At 51.1% G+C, this 14,111-nt stretch overlaps 3 protein-coding genes across 3 annotated transcripts; 2 read left to right on the top strand and 1 right to left on the bottom strand.

Annotated features, from left to right (window-relative positions):
* Window positions 1–1,185: 1,185 nt before the first annotated feature.
* VFPPC_18713 (hypothetical protein) lies at window positions 1,186–1,506 on the top strand (the record flags this gene model as incomplete). Its single annotated transcript, XM_022430284.1, has 1 exon — window positions 1,186–1,506. One exon carries the CDS (start codon window positions 1,186–1,188, stop codon window positions 1,504–1,506), a length of 321 nt encoding a protein of 106 aa, XP_022285972.1.
* Window positions 1,507–4,273: 2,767 nt separating this feature from the next.
* Window positions 4,274–6,199, top strand: VFPPC_01377 (MFS transporter; the record flags this gene model as incomplete). The annotated part of the gene is made up of 5 exons (XM_018281216.1): window positions 4,274–4,549; window positions 4,677–4,785; window positions 4,881–5,640; window positions 5,706–5,817; window positions 5,879–6,199. The coding sequence occupies 5 exons, from the start codon at window positions 4,274–4,276 to the stop codon at window positions 6,197–6,199; spliced, it is 1,578 nt and encodes a 525-aa protein (XP_018149814.1).
* Window positions 6,200–7,617: 1,418 nt separating this feature from the next.
* Window positions 7,618–10,781, bottom strand: VFPPC_13068 (phosphoenolpyruvate carboxykinase; the record flags this gene model as incomplete). Its single annotated transcript, XM_018290845.1, has 5 exons — window positions 7,618–8,961; window positions 10,083–10,283; window positions 10,355–10,430; window positions 10,510–10,558; window positions 10,682–10,781. 5 exons carry the CDS (start codon window positions 10,779–10,781, stop codon window positions 7,618–7,620), a joined length of 1,770 nt encoding a protein of 589 aa, XP_018149813.1.
* Between the last annotated feature and the right edge of the window lie 3,330 nt (window positions 10,782–14,111).

The raw sequence follows: 14,111 nt of genomic DNA, 5'->3' as shown, positions 1-14,111 counted from the left end.
GATTGTCAAAGAGGCATCGACGAACGGCGACACCGGCACAACGCCTCTCATTTGGTTAGCAGCCAAGATGCATCCCATCTAGCTTTCCAGCCGGCTGAAATATACTTGCCTCTGCAAAATCTCCCAAGAACCTGTCGAAACGGGACAAGGACCGCGACTTAACGTATTTCCTGCATCAAGCACGGAGCACGCTCAACCGGAATTTCCACAATATTTTTGAGCACTACAAGCCGCAGGTCGGTATCCTGGATGTTGAAGCATCTTCCAGCGAAATGTTACTGACAGGCGACAATATATCTGCTGGACAAGAAATTAGTCAAGCGCGCGATGCTATTCCATTACAAGGTTAGCAAAAACAGCGAGTTGAGGGAACGGGCCACAATTCCTAGGCGGGTAAGCCAGGCGTTTTGCGGGCATGAAGCCTTGATTTGCTTAGTCGAGATGATGTTGTTGCAACTCCTTGTGTAGAAGAAGCTCCCGTTTGGCGCGCCACAGTCGAAGGCCCTTGCTGGATTTCTCTCATCAACTCTGGCTTTTGGACTGAGACCTGGTGACATGCATTGCTGCGTTTTGCGTCTCTTTCCTTCCTAGAGAATCCCACACGGCAAGCGTCGTCATTTCGGCAGATACCGTCGCCGCAATAGTGGCGATGCCCGCACGCCTCGGATCGTTCAGTTTCTCAGTAAGTACAGATAGTCCATACGTTCTGATCCAGTGAAGATAGAACAAGTCAAAGGCGGCCAAGTGGGTGTCAAATAATGTCTGAGCTTCCATTTGGCAATGGTCGCGGTGCCGTTGCCATTGCCATTGTCCAATCCTGGCAAAGCTAAGCTGTCCATACGACAAAAACGGACAACTCATTAGAGCCTACCCCAAACAGGTCTGTCAACAGGAACAGCTTTGACCCTCCTTCTTGTCCATTGCTATGACGACCCTCGCTATGACCCCGATAATGTCATCACCATTACGGAAAAGATTTGATATTTGATTTCTCGACGAGAATCCTTTCATTCTCTTGATTTTTTAATGAGAACGACCTACAAATCGTCTGCAAATCAATTCCGAGGCCAAAGGCTCGTCGACACCAGGGATCGCGCGGGCTAGGATAAGAGTGCCGTGTAGGCGGCGAGACCCGAGAAAAGAAGGGGAAATCGACCATGCATACTCCGTACTTTCAAAGTTGTGATGCCCCTGCTTGGTGGAGCCGATTGGGAAAGCCTTGCACATCTATCTCATCCAAAAGCCTCCACTGTGGACCAGTTGAAGATATTCTGGCGCAGTGCTCCAGAGCTCTGTGTCCATTTTGGGCCAGCAATTACCTGGAGAGCCCACAATAGAGTCGCATCCACATCGTGGCTTGAGCAATCGGTGCTCCATTATGCCGCCTCAAGAAGTATGAGAAGCCAGAAATATATCACGTCGGATAAGGGCCAGAAATCTAGCAATACGGGAAGAAAGATGCGGCTGTACACTGATAGTGGTATTCCTCTTCTCTTATGCTCGTAGAGTATTTTCGTTACTTGGTGGGTTTATCTTTGCCTTTCAAAATCGGCTCATTCCGTTCCCGCCCGTTAGCAAGTTCAGAGAAATTCAGTGGGCCAGGATTCCTTCTCCTGCTGACAGGAATACCATATTGCCAAGAATGAAATCTTGTGGGGTTGAGGTAAATCCTCAACTGTTCGTTTCGAGGGGAGTCGATGGACTAGTTGTGAAATGTTGTAGTTTGGTCTCCAGGCCAAAATTGTGCATCGGGCATTTGACCCGAGAGTGGTGTGTGGATGTGAAGTGTTCGAACCCGCCAAGGTAGGGGATTGGCAGCAGTTTATCATGCCACGTCAGGGAGCTTCCAAGATGGAAAGCTTTTGACTTGTTGATACCAGAGAGCTCCATAGCATTTGTAAACCCAGACGTCATGGCCCGTGTTAATTTGTGCTGTGCAGTACAGCAAGCGGACGAGATAAAACGACACTTGTAAGAGAACCAAACTCGTTTTCTAGGTACTGTGGTAAGAACTTTACTGCCCGGCCATCAATGGTGCAACCAACTGCATTGAACCGGACGCGGTCGTGGAACCACCGTCGGATTGTTGGTGTTGGTGTTGGTTGTTGGTAATGCTTCTCCTTAGCTTAGGTTTTTGACTCGTAACAGCTCGCTGCATGAACACGTTTTGTTTTTCTGATGCACAGGCTGGCCATTCGCTTTGTCGGTTAAGTTCCAGTTTTAGTGAGAGGTTCCATGGTCCAGTATGGTTACAGAGGTACATGTTGGCTCGATCTAGTTCGGTTAGCTCCTCCAGCAGGGCCATCGTCGTCAACTGGACGAGCCCTGCAGTTTTCGAGGGACTATCTTACGATATCCGTCGGAACGTTCCATGCCCTGGCACACACTGCAATCAATCGAAAGGCAAGGGTTTGTCGAGGACTGGCGACCGTTGTGGTGACCTTGCATGGAGAGATGGACAGGGTGATTGCACCTGAAAGGGGACACAACAGAAGCGTTCCACGCTTGCTGTTGAAGTGTCCAATTCATGACTTCACGGGCATAAGCAGCCAGGTTGACGAAGCTGAGGTGTGTAGTACAAGCCAGTGTGCTTGTTGACTCAAAATGGGCAGATGCGTTCGTTAGGCCACAAAAATGTTCGACTCTGTGAGAAAGCCACGGCCATGCTGACACAAATTTTAAGTAGTGCCACCATTCCCAGGTGAACTCAAGGGCGCAGGCTAGTGTTCGAATGCTGACCACTGGAGCTCCCGCAATTGAGTTGGGTGTGAATACCAATTGCAGTTTCCTTGCGAACTCGAAGGCGAGCGGTACGATGCCGGAGGACATAAAGATGACGGTTCTCTCAGCTGTATTTGCTTTGTCCTCCCCCTCACATCGGTCTATCGTCTGCACAAGTCAGTTTCGATGCCATCAAGGGGCAAACTGGTGGGCAGGGCACTTTACGCACCAATTGCAGCGGGTACTGGCGGGCTGGGCTTGATCAGATGGCTGTGAAGGAGTGCCTGAGCCAAAGTGTGGCTCCCAGATGTGTATGTTTTGGTGCCTCGTGGCTTTTCGGCTTGCTGACGCGATGTGACAACTGATGAGAGACGTTTTTCTTGTCTCACAGACCAGGAGGAATTGCCAGGTTGTTGCACTCCGTAGCAGTTTCAAAGTTCTGCCAGACAGACTTGACAGCTGGCTGATATTTCCAAGGATAGGGTCTGGTAGCAGACAGCGCAGATGCAGCAAACACAGCTTGTAATCAGCCATCATGTCAAACTGGCTGGGGGTTCAATGGTTGAACCAGACCAGACGGCAAAGGAACATTGAAGCGCCTGGTGTTGCATTGTGCTAGTTCACCAGGCCCGGTCCTGGGAACCATGAGCTTTTCGGGCTCGCAGATCAATGATTGGTGGGGGCCCCAGACGGGTTGGCTTGGCCAGGCCACTCCGGCAGGTGGGACCCATTTTGATTTCCCTTGAGCGACGGCAACAGATGGACGAGCCAAGCACTAGACAGCACAGGGCCCCCCTTCCCCCCTTTAGCGAACAGTTGAACGTTCAGCATTTGCCCGTGCTCCAGTCTCCACCCAGGCCAAGTCCCAGTCCCGATCCTTTTGGCCCCTCAACCACCTGCCCGGGTTCTGGCTGTTGGTGTGAGCCAACAAGCACCAGTGCCACTAGTTACCAAAAGCCAAGCATGCTTGGCTCTACAGATGAGGTGCGTCGGCCATGCGTCTTGTACTACTGTCAATCTGGTGTTGGTCCCAAGCGTGATGCCATGTGGATGCGTTGTCTTCTGGTCTTGCCGCTTGGCGACGCCCGCCGTGCAGCTTGTCCATCCACCGTCCATCCAACGTCCATCCAGCTCCATCTCGGCCCTTAAGTTCGCCAACTTGCCCAATTCGTCGACACCACACTCGATCCTTCCCGCTCAGTTTTCGATTCCTTCCCTTTCAATCTTCAACTTTGTCGCAATTTTCTGATCACGGCTTCTATTGGCCTGTGATTGAAGAAACTGCATCGAGTGCGTTGCATCAACTGCACATGTGAGGAGATTGTCGTCTTCTCATCTGCACAGACGACCGCCAGCCAAACCGTTGCGCGCGTCTGCCTTTTTGTCGTGCCGCTTTCTTAACTTTCTTTCCGTCGCCATCTTCTGCGCCTGTCTCAATTCTCGAGACAATACGGCTTTTTTATTCCCTTTATAATTCATTCCTTCAAAATTCATTGTCCTTCCCCTCCGCGTCGCCGATCAGTGTCTCGCTCGAGCTTGAAGCGTTGCCACTATGTCTCCGAACGTCGATGAAAAGACCAAAGACGCCGATGTCCGGCACACTGGTTCTTCTTCTTCCAGCGATAATGCGAACGCCGCTGGATTTCTCCCGGCCACAGCCGGTGTCACTAATGTCGATGCCGCTTGGAAGTTCCTCAACGAGCATCGAGATGCTCAGGGTGTTGAGGAAGTGAATCTTACCAAGTTGCGACACAAGATCGATTGGCATATTGTCCCCCTCATGTTCTTGTGCTACACCATGCAATTCCTCGATAAGGTTATTCTCAACGTAAGTCACAACATTGCTGCTATCGCTTGGCGAAACATCTGCTTTACTCTTTTCAGCTCAGGATCCTGGCAAAATGTTATGCGTAAATGACGAGAGAGATGTTGAAGACTGACATTGAATCCAACAGTATGCTGCTGTCATGGGAATTAACAAGGACCTCAAACTTCAAGGCAACGATTTCTCCAACGTTGCTACCTTCCTCTTCGTTGGTTTACTTTGCTTCGAAGTCCCTAACAGTATGTTATCAGGATCTATCAGTGCAACAACGCGCTTGGGATGATCGCGGCGCGGGCAATATGTGTCTCTTCGCTAACGAAGGCTATCAAATCAGTTTATTTTCTTCAAGTATTCCCTGCTGCCAAATGGCTGGGAGTCAATGTCACGCTCTGGGGCATAGCTACTGCCTGTGGTGCTGCTGCTCACAACTACCAAACCTTGCTTGTGTCTCGTGTGTTCCTTGGTATCTTCGAGGCAACTATTGCCCCGTCCCTGATGCTCATTAGCAGCCAGTGGTATACCAAGTCCGAGCAAGCCCCCCGTTTCTCCTTTTGGTATCTTGGTCTGGGTCTTGGCCAGATTGTTGGCGGTCTCGTCTCTTTCGGTTTCCAGCACATGTCACCTACTGCGGCGCTTGCTGGTTGGAGAACGATGTTTGTTGTTCTGGGATGCTTGACTGTGCTTTTCGGCATCTGCACTTTCCTCTTTATTCCTGACACTCCTATGCAAGCTAAATGGCTCTCCAACACCGAGAAGGTCGCGCTTTTGAAACACGTCAGTGTCAACCAGACTGGTATTCAGAGCCGCAAGTTCCGCATCAAGGAGATCGGCGAGGCTCTCTTAGATCCCCAGATTTACCTCTTGGTTCTGTCCGTTGTTTTGCTTTCCGTTTCCAGCGGCGTCGTCACCACCTACTCCGCTACTTTGATTCGCAACATTCTGTCCGATGAGTCTCCTACATGGGCTCCAAAGAAGGCCGCCTTGCTGAACATGCCATCCGGTGTTGTCAGCATCTTTTTCACTCTGCTAGTCGGCTATGGTATCCGCAAACAGTCGCACCGATGGGCATGGATCATCGCCTGTATTATTCCTGCGTGAGTAATCTTGTCCAATATTGGGCTCTACCAAAAACCCCGACCGTGCTAACTAGTCGAAATAGCATCATTGGCGGTGCCTTGATGTCATTCTTGCCAAAGACTAACAAGTCTGGTCTGCTGGCTGGTATCTACCTCGTCAACGCTGTCGTTGCACCTCTCACCATCTTCTACAACGTAAGCTCGGACCTGCCCGTCCTTGATCTCATTGTGACCACTTCACTAACCGTACGTCCAGTGGACTGTCGCCAACTGTGCCGGCGCCACGAAGCGGGCTTTTGCAGCTGCTATTATTTCGGGCTCCTTCTCGCTCGGCAACATTATCGGGCCCCAAACTTTCCAGGCGCGCGATGCCCCTGACTACCGACCCGCCAAGCTGGCCGTCATGGGTACCCAGGCCGGCTGTGCTCTGACAACCTTTCTTCTGTTCCTCTACTATGTCTGGGCCAACAAGCGCCGCAACGACCGCAGCAAGGAGACCGAGGAGCAGTACTTGTCTCCCGAGGTTTGGGCTACCTTGACTGACAAGGAGAACAAGCAATTCCGATACACCTACTAGAACATTAGTCAATTATTGCATGCTGGAAAATGAGGATACCCACACGCAGAGGACCGTGCTCAGCCGGTTTTGTCAGAAATGGAAGGTTGCCCCGAATTGCGACCCTGGGCTGGATGGCAGCGTGATATATTCGTATAAAAAGTTAACGGGGGCATCTTTGTGTATAGTCAGTTTTTGAGCCACATGCTTTGTATTCGTCGTCTGTCGTTTGATATCATGAGTACATATAATGTAATTGTTGAATAAGAGAAACAAGAAGTGCATCTGATGCACAATCCCTGAGCTTACGGTGTTTTCCCGGGTCTCTTTGTGGTATATACCGTCTATGAAGATAATTTTTGCACTAGGGACCTACGATTGCTGACAACGAGACACATCATCGGCGTTTTCCAAAATCAGAGGCCGGTGACACGGCAGCAACCGCTGGAAGAAGCCATACAAGCCCTGGTTGTGTTCTGAATTAGGCAAAATGGCTTGTTTCCTTCTTATTAGTTGGTGAATGTGCCCGTCATGCATGTAAGTGCAAGATGTTAAATGTCAAAGCATCAAGGCCTGCCAAATCCTGTAGCTACAACATGCACAACCGGCGTGTGCTGCTTAGCTTTTTGCCTTCCTTAGGGTTACACTTGTATATTGAGTAGCCATACTGTACTTTGAAGGGACTTGGTCTTATTTCTGAGGTTGGAGGTTCCATGTCGATTCTCCCATTGCGTCTTGTTGTGTTCAACGGAACTTCTGAGGCATCGAAACAGATGGTTCGTATTCTGAAGACAGCCGGTGGTGTTACATAAAAATTATGTCCTGGTTAAATGAACGAATATGGGTACACTGAGGTACTTCATTGATGACTATAGTCGTTGATGTTCCATGAGTTCATGTGAGACTGCAACGTCAATAACAGACATTTCCCCTTATCCTATCGTCTATTCTCGCGTACAGTTCTTGCCAGTATATCACCATGAGAAATTAAGTCAATAGTGCCGACAACATCTCAAGCTGAAGAAAGTTCGTGGCAAAGGTCACACACAGTCTTAGTCCATCAATCTTACATCCAGCGTCGGACACATATACCGCATTCGAGGACTCAACACCACGTAATTTCACAAATGCACATTTAAATTGGATGCAAGCTTCCATTAATTCTGCCTACACTTGCTGACTATCGTCATCATCATGCTACATAATTCCTTGCCCGAAGGCAGCCTCGATCCATCCAAAATATCGCACTCCCATGGAGCGCAAATGAGTTAAAAACAAGACGCCATCCCAACAGTGTATCCTATGTGTATGACAAAAGAAATCGGGTTTTTGATAAAAAAAATCGCGAGACCGAGGCAGATGATCTAATTGACCTCATTGTCTCACTGTAAATGGCCCAAGATTAAAACAATCAAGAAATCCAGCCCAAAGTGCCTTCTTTACACAGCGGGACCAGCCTTGACAACATCCTCGGTAGCTTCGCTCTCGTACTTGGTGAAGTTCTCGCGGAAGAGCTTGCCCAGCTTGACAACCTCGTTCTGGAAGCTTTCGGAGCCAGCGGTCCAGGCCTTCTCAGGGTTGAGCAGGTCATCGGGGACGTTGGGGCAGGTCTTGGGGACCTGGAGGTTGAAGACACCGTAATTCTCGTACTCGACCTTTGCGAGCTCGCCAGAGTGGATGGCGTCGAGGATGGCACGGGTGTACTTGAGGGGGCAACGCTTGCCGCCCTGGGCGAAGCCGGCACCGACCCAACCGGTGTTGAGGAGCCAGGCGTTGGCCTTGTGCTGGTCAATCTTATCGGCAAGCATCTTGGCATATCGCATGGGGTGCAGGGCCAGGAAGGGCTGGGCGAAGCAGCTGGAGAAGGTGGCCTGGGGCTCAGTGACACCGTCCTCGGTACCGGCCATCTTGGAGGTGTAACCAGAGATGAAGTGGAACATGGTCTGGGCGCGGTCGAGCTTGGAGATGGGGGGCAGGACACCGCGGGCGTCGCAGGTCAAGAGGATAATGTTGGTGGGCATGTTTGGTGACAGGCAGGGGATCTTGGCGTTGTTGATGTACTCAATGGGGTAGGCGCATCGAGTGTTCTCAGTCAAGGTGGCGTCGTCGTAGTCAACCTCACGGGTATCAGGGTCGAAGACGACGTTCTCGAGTACGGAACCATAGCGGATGGCACCGTAAATATCGGGCTCCTTCTCGGCAGACAGGCCAATGCACTTAGCATAGCAACCACCCTCGATGTTGAAGACACCACGATCACTCCAGCAGTGCTCGTCATCACCAATCAGAGCGCGGTTGGGGTCGGCAGAGAGTGTGGTCTTGCCAGTACCAGACAAACCGAAGAAGAGGGTAACATCACCGTTCTTGCCCTCGTTGGCGGAGGAGTGCAGAGTCAAGACGTTGTGCTTGATGGGCATCTCGTAGAAGAGAACGGTGAAGACACCCTTCTTCATCTCGCCAGCGTACTCAGTACCCAGGATAACCATCTCCTTCTGGGAGAAGTTGATGGCAACTGAGGTAGGAGAGGTCATACCCTCAGTGTAACGGTTGGCAGGGAAAGAACCGGCATTGTAGATGGTGTAGTCGGGGTGGAAGTGCTCCAGCTCCTCACGAGGAGGGCGGATAAGCATGTTTCTCATGAAGAGAGCATGGTAGGCGCGGGCGCAGATGACACGGACGCGGATGCGGTACTTCTCGTCCCAGCCAGCATAACCGTCGACGACGTAGATGCGGTTGCGGGTGTTGAGGTAGTCGACAGCACGCTCACGGTTGATCTTCCAGACCTGTGGGAGGGAAGAAATGTCAGTCACAAAGCAGTCACAGAATCGAGGTCACAATCTCTCTAACAAAGGCTGAAAAGCTAAGCGATGACGAAAAGGCACTACCCATCGTGGCTCCAATTCGACAGAGACTAGGCATTTATGCACTTGCAATAAAATGCAGTTCCCCTTCTCCGATAGTCAACGTGCCATTGACGCTCCTGGAGCAACTCTCGCGCATACAGGGCGAATAAGGACCTGCAGCACGCAGAGTTGCACAAAGCACGGTAGCAATGGCTCGAATCGGGTCGACGGGCGGTCATAGTCGGATCGGATCGGGACGATTCACACGAGGCAGCCCAACCCAAGCCCAGCACTGGCCAGGCGACAATGGTCGATCACACAAGCCATGCAAACGTGTGGAGGATCCGACGTTGGAGACTTGGAGACTCGACTCGCTGTCTTTGGGGGCAACGGACGCCTCCGGGTTGGAGGGCCGCTTAAGCTCGGCTGCTCGAATCGGCCGGCTGCGGGGCAAGAGCCAGAGCCGGAGGCAGAAGCATGTGTGAGCGGGGCATATCCAGCCCACGATGCCACTCAGAAGCCAATGAGAGGATTGGCATTTTGCAGCGTTCCGAAGAGGTCAACTGATGGACCACGGCCAAGTCCCATTCTCATCACCATGACGCCTACATGCCGCAATGGAGTGTAAGGTCATTTGTGGATCGTGGCAACAAGGCAAGCAAGTGCAGCGAGCTGAAATTTGCAGCTTTCTGGTCGGGCAATTGCTGCTGGAAGCGTCGCAACCTCTTTGTCTTGTGTCTCGTGTCTCATTCTCATGCCGCTCACGGGCGTCACGAGCAATGAGACGCAGTGAGGCGCCAAACCAGCGAACGCGGGGCAACGCAGGGCAACGCCGGAAAGGTTCCAGTCGGGTGTGAGGCGGTGGTACATGTACATTGGGCAATCCATGCACATTGTGCATGCGGCGGGTGCCATGCATGGAAGTCTGGGGTTCGGCTCGCAGCGACAAACCTCCAAGGCAGCACAAGCATGTCCGCGGCATGCACGACATGTAACCAAAAATGGCAAAAACAGGTAGAAGAAAATCAAGGCAATCCAACTGCTCGCATAACATCACTTACATCAGGGCTCATGGGCTTGTTGACAGGTCCCCACCAGATGTCGTTTTCTGATGAAGGCTCCTGGACAATTCGCTTGTCGAGAGGCGAGCGGCCAGTCTTCTTTCCGGAGTAGGCAGTCAAGGCACCGCTTGACGTGATGGCGGAACCGGTCTCGTAGACGAGAGCATCTTCGTAGAGGGCGGCGACTGAGGGGTTGGGGATCTGTGGAAAGCAAACAATGTTAGAGACATGGTCACCTACTGGATGACTGAATTCTGCTTTCAATAACGTACAATGGCGACACGGTCGTAGTCAATGTGGGCAGTCTCGTGCAGCTCCTCCTCAAGCTCAGTGTGGTTGTGGTGAGGCCTAAGTAACGACAAAGGTTAGCATCACAAGTCATCACATGGCAAAGAACGCCCAAGGACGGACGAGGGAAGCAACTTACTGAACACCGCCAGGGTGCAAAGCAGTCTTGTTGACGTTACTGGAGATCACTGTGAGAGCAATGTTAGCCGACAGAAGAAGACGACGTCATGTTGACAGCCAGGTGATGACCATGACAATGACATGACATGACTTTCCAAGTGAAGAGGACAATCAAGCAGAGAGATACTCACTCTTGCGCAAATCAGTTCTGGATTCTTGAATCTTGAACCTTGGGCCTTTGACAGAAGGATCAGTGTAAGGAGAACCGGTCCTGACGATGGGGTCCTTCATCTTTATGTATTAATCTTGGGGACCGAGAGTGTCTGGTTGCTCGATCTCGGCTTGCACAGGGAATTCTGGGTACCTGGGTCGGAGCGGAAACCAAACCAAGTGGGAAGCAGGGAAGTGGCAGGGGGGGTGTGATCCGAGGAAGAATGGGATCCAAAACCGACTTGATGTGTCGTGTGTGAAATTGTGCAAAAGAAAAAGCGTGTGAAAGCTGGAGTGTGTGTGTGAGAGTGTGCTGATTTGTGTGAGAGAACCAGACCGGACAGGACAAAGACGGAACTGGGGATGATAGCGGCAAGGCTGTGGCGCTTTTGCGTCTAAGCAGGAGTGTAATTCGTCGAGGCGCAGTGCACCAAGTGGGAATGCTGGTCAGGTACGAGAATACCTGAAAAAAAAGTATGCTGTTATTGTAGAGTTGTATGACAGTGCTGTGCCTCCGTTACCTGGCAAGGGGGGGCGTGAAATAGAATAAAACGGACGGGATTGCAGGTGAATATCTTGGAGGAGAAATGTGAGATGTCTGGTGCCTTTGGTGATGACGAGACGGACAAGTACCAATTGCCAGTCGTGTGGAGCAAGGGGGGGCAAATGGCGGGCAGCTGGGGGGGCGGTTTGGGTCGCTCTGGCTTCCGACGACGAGGCAGGTGATGCAAAAAGGACTTGCCACGATATTATACCGGAATGGCCTTGGTTTCTTCGGGCTGTGTTTGGCTAGAGGGTTGGAAAAGCCAGGGATTTGGTGCAAGCGCTCAAGACTCAGCAGCAGGATGAGGCGCGGGTCCGAGGAGCCACCAAAAGGTAAAAAGGCCCCAAATGGACCACTGGTTGGATGCGGACGGGGGGCGTCTGGGCCTCTGGCGTGGGGAATCAGGCTCTAGAGCTGGGGGGCTGACGCCGCTGAAAAATGACCTGGGGTACCTACAGGCAGGTACCTAGGGATTGAAGTTTGGAACGCTGATGGCTCCAACTGGGAGAAGCGAGTGCCAGAACAAGTCTGCAGTTAATGCAACGACAGTGTCCCGCAATTGTGAGTTCGTTTTTGCCGTTTTGCCGCGTCTTAGACGACGAGAGTGCAAGTGCAATTGGCTGAGCTCCAGGTGGTGCCTATGTTGAGTAACAAGCGGCAGTAATTGTATTGGCAAAAAAGAAGCAGAGTTTCAGGTCTGGTTCAATATTTGTTCTGGTGTTGGCCGGAAGCAGACTGCACTGCGGGCGTAGAGCAGTTGTTATGTGGCCGAGGAATGGTCAATTAGGTAACAACTTGGTGCTTAACAGGGAAGAGCTATCGACCCAAACAAGTGGTCAAGTGATCAAGATCGAGCTCGGTGAAAACAAGATTGCTTGTCTTTTGCAAAATAAATCAGCGGTCAGACGAATGAATTTCAGGTGAGCAAGGAAATAGCCTCCTTTTTAACTGTCAATCGTCACTACGGTGAAGGTACTCGAAAGCTTGGAATACTGTTTTGTCTTGTCCGTAGTCTCCCATTTACCCGAAACTGGACTGGAAGTTGAATGCATCGCGGCTTCTCTCGCGGCTTCCGACCGTCAGTGCGCCTGTCCGCAGCGCCGGATGTAGGAGAATGTCGGGACGGGAGAACCAAACATGTACCGAAGAATGTAGAACGTGGTCAATTCCCGGATTACTGTTCTTTCCTGACTGGTATTCCGTTTTAATCCAATTTACAGGGTAATTCTTCTTCCATTATAGCCCTGCCGTGTTCTACCCAAGCCAAGCATCCAAAACGTGCTCGAGGTGAGGTCAACGTGTAGAGTCAATGTAGACAGACTTGACATTGAGAGTCACCATCCAACATTGAATGTTTGCTGGCTGAACACTGAATGCCACCAGACTGGGAGTGGGAACATGGAGGGACGCCAGAGCCCAGTGCCTGTTTGGCTCCTGCCAGCTTGAGCAATGAATGCCCTCCAGCCCCTGTTACGGAGTATAGAGTACTTGTAGTTGGGGTGATGGGGCTTCCAGTCTGCACAGATCGCGATTGCCTTGCATCATAGACTTGACAGTCAATATACCTAATAGGTACTGTACATGTAGGTATCAATATCCAGCCGCGAAAGCATACACCTCTCGACCCAAATCGCGATACCAATGCAGGGTTATATTAATACACCATCCAATATGTTCATCTAATCTGCATGCTGAAAAATTTTCCATGTTTTCTTTGGACCAGACATGACTACGCCATCTTATGGCTTTAACACCCTCTTTCCGGTTTTCCGTTCCGTCTAGACCATCAGATCGTCGTTAACCAGCCACTAGCTTAGCATGGCGACGGCCAGGATGAGACAAACTACGAAACGTCGACGTGCTGCCTGCATTTTTACACCACTGGCATCGTCATGCATTGTTTGCCCAGCTGTCGGTCACCATCGGCACACTCTGGCTGGGTACTTAAGTACATTCTGCAGGCCGAGACATGGGACGAACCTTTGCATGCAGAGAAGCATCAAATTTGATTCATTCATCCAAGTCAGACAGCATACGGAGTACAAGACCTGCAACCCGGCCACCCTGTTTCGGCAATATCAGGAACGGGTCGACGGCATGATTCGATAGGAACCAGACCGTTTTGTTCACCTTGACAGAGAATGGGGCTTTCTGAAACGACGCCCATATCACTGCGGTACAAACCAGTATCATGTGTACTCCGTAGAGATACTGTACAAAAATGCAAAGATTATGTCTTGCTATGTCTTTATTCCCGTAGAGCAACGGCACACAACTCCCGAGACCAACACCTCACACCTTCGGCCGCTTCTAATTCGCAAATGTCAAGTCCTTGGTAGAACATCCTCATGTCAAGCTGTGAATCACAAATCACAATACTGACAGCACCTAACGCAAAATTGACCACCCTGTAAACCCTCGCGGGCGCACCTCGAAGAATATGCATAATTTCGGCCCCCCCGACCTAAAGCATGCATCTTACTTGGCCAGACGTCAAAGGACGTCCATGGTAAACGGACACATGACAATACGTACTGCGCTGACAATGAAAGGTGTTCAGCCTTCGCCCAGCACAGCTTCTGTGGCAATTCCAATTACTGCCGCTCATCTCGACAGAGCTGCCGAGCCGAAGGCGTGCAAGCGGCTACTGCGCTCCAGGCCATGATTATAGTTGGGCCGTGAATCCATACATGACCTTGCGGCTGGACTTGCTGTACTCCAGACTCTGTATCGTGTTGTTATATTTTTAAATCTGACCGTACAAAGCTCAGCCCGTCAAAAAAGCACCGTATACCTTAAAAAGACACCCTACTCACATCGATGAGAACAGCTAGCCTCGTACCCCGCGATTCCACGTCCAGATTCCA

This window comes from Pochonia chlamydosporia, chromosome 1 (assembly GCF_001653235.2).
Source record: "Pochonia chlamydosporia 170 chromosome 1, whole genome shotgun sequence".
Classification (NCBI taxonomy): domain Eukaryota; kingdom Fungi; phylum Ascomycota; class Sordariomycetes; order Hypocreales; family Clavicipitaceae; genus Pochonia; species Pochonia chlamydosporia.
The sequence above is the reverse complement of the archived record's forward strand: the minus strand, read 5'-3'. Positions and strand labels throughout refer to the sequence as shown.